The sequence below is a fragment of the Babylonia areolata genome, chromosome 10 (genome assembly GCF_041734735.1).
Source record: "Babylonia areolata isolate BAREFJ2019XMU chromosome 10, ASM4173473v1, whole genome shotgun sequence".
In the NCBI taxonomy this organism is placed as follows: Eukaryota; Metazoa; Mollusca; class Gastropoda; order Neogastropoda; family Buccinidae; genus Babylonia; species Babylonia areolata.
Window position 1 is genome coordinate 40,442,027 of NC_134885.1, and position 2,500 is coordinate 40,444,526.

A 2,500-nucleotide genomic window follows, 5' to 3' on the forward strand; every position below is an offset into this window, starting at 1 on the left:
TTTAAAATTACGTTTTGTTTACCCAAACTATGAACCAGATCGAACGCCATTTTGATGAATCCGGGCACACTGTGTTGAAACACTCTGTTGTCCCAAGGTCTCATATACCCATACTATATATACCAACATCTCATGCTTAATCAAATAAATGCATCTGAACTTACCTTCGTAACTTTTTTCTTCGTGGCGACAGCGGGTACAAGTGCACGCAGTTTCGAGTACTCGCGTTCCCGAATGCGCCGGATGTGCTTCCGCAGCTGCTTCCGGGCTGCCACCTGGGTCAAGGACGGGCTGTTTGTGGATGAGAATCGTACCATCTGTGGACAGGCAACGTTCAGAAAGCTGTTTAAATTCTGAAGGACATATGTTATCAGGGAGTTAAGGAAAGCGAATGAGGTGTAAATAAATGTAAGGGAGTTCGACAGAAGGAGACAGGGAGGGTGGGAGGGAGGGAGGGCGGGAGGAAGAGAGAGAGAGAGACTGAAGCAGAGACAGAGACGAGTCAGGCAGACAGAGAGGGTGGGATGGTAGGGATGGGGGTTAATGATAGGCAAAGGGGAATAAGAGCGTACTGGTGAAAATGGATTATCCGAGGATCAGTCGAAAATGGATTATCCGAGGATCAGTCGTTTTTTTTCCTAAAACACGCTTTCTTGGTCACTCCCCTCCTCATATATGATTTTTTTTTTTCAAGATCTCGTGGAAATTTCTTCGTTTAAAAAGTTTACTCGTAACTTTGTTTTCATGAAAAAAACATCCCCACCCCCACCCCCCATCTCACGCCCTCCCTACCCCACCCACTGCTCTGTTATTTTCTTCTCAAGTGTCCCTGTTTGTCTACCTAGATGTCTTGTGAGCTATGGGCGAGGAACAAGGAAACCCGAGGACAGTGCCCCACGGTCCACTGCACCCAGACATCACAGTCGGTCAGTGATCTCCCCCTGCCACCTCCACGCTGACCTTTGACCCTGACCCGCGTGGCGCGTCTGCAACCCAGCCGGCGCCCGCGTACTGGTCACACCTTTTACTGACCATCACAATGGTCCCCACCCCTCGTCTTTCCCCCACACCCCTCACACACGTACGTGTTTAAACATTCAACACGCAGCTGCTGCCACGAGTGCCATATAAGCACCCACAAGCACATAATTCCTTCACACACACACACACACACACACACACATACACACACCCTCTTTCTATTTATCTCTCACACCGACACCGACACCGACACACACACACACACACACACATACTCCCTCTTTCTATTATCTCACACACACACACACCCTCTTTCTATTTATCTCTCACACCGACACACACACACACACACACACACACACACACACACACACACACTATACCCCAACCCTTCACCGTTCCGCTTCCCTCCTTGACTGACATGCTGTCCACAGACAATCTCCCATCGGCTATCTCACCCGTCATCTCTGAAGCAGCTGTTTTTTTGGGGGGGGTGGGGGTGGGAGGGGGGTGATATGCGGTACAAGGTGGGTAAGCCACCCCTTCTCTTCCCTTCCACTCACCCCCTTTTTCTGCAGCCACGGTGGTGGTGGTCACATGGGAAACAGTGCACCCAGTCTCTCTCTCTCTCTCTGTGTGTGTGTGTGTGTGTGTGTGTGTGTGTGCGTGTGTGTGTGTGTGTGTGTGTGTGTGTGTGTGTGTGTGTGTCGCCCCCTCGATGTCTCCCCCTCTCTACATGTATGCCGTACTCTCTCCCTTCTCTCAACCCACGTTCTCTCTCTCTCTCCTCCCCTCTCCCTCTCTTTTTTTTAATTTTTTTTTAATTTTTTTTTTTTTTACTTACTCCCAGCGGTGAAAGGTCCACTGACCACGCCTTCCCCAGTTCGAAACTTTTTTTGTGTTTGTCCCAACCACTCCATCTTTTGTGGTGGTTGCGCTTTGCTTTGATCGCCATAGGTGTCAAGTCTGAGAGTACACAGAACACGTGCACCCCGTGGGTAGATGAATGAATGACCTCCCCCAAGCCCCCACCCCTCCATAATAAAAAAAAAGAAAGAAAAAAGACAAGAATGAAAGCTACTGAGGGAATGGTAGGCGGGAGGGTAGGGGTGGGGGGGGTGGGGTAAACTGGGGTGGGTCTGTGGTTTTGTGATACATATATAGCTCTAGGTTATCTTCCCCCCCCCCCTCCCTCAAAGCCTCAGCACACACCCCCCCCCACTCCCATCCCCCGCCCCCCATCCACCCTTTGAAGAATGGTAAAAAGATGAGGGAGGGTTCTGAGGGAAGGGGAGGGGCTGATGTTGGAGTGGGATGAATAGGGTGGGTCTGTACGGGTTTTGTGATGCATATTTTGCTAGCTTTCGGCCATCTCCCTCACCACCCTAACCTCCACCCCAAATAAAAAAAATTTTTAAAAACCAAAAAACTGTAGGAGACTGGATGGTAGCAAGGATGGCTTGAACAATACCATCTATATGACAATACCCGCGTCTCACCCACCCACCTACCCACACCC

General features: G+C 50.0%; 1 protein-coding gene across 1 annotated transcript in view; it reads right to left on the minus strand.

The window, feature by feature from the left end:
• LOC143286595 (uncharacterized) overlaps nt 1–2,500 on the minus strand; it is a 24,750-nt gene that overhangs the window by 15,963 nt on the left and 6,287 nt on the right. Inside the window, exon 2 of the mRNA XM_076594222.1 lies at nt 165–317. Within this exon, the coding sequence (XP_076450337.1) occupies nt 165–317 (153 nt within the window). The remainder of the gene's footprint in view (nt 1–164; nt 318–2,500) is intronic.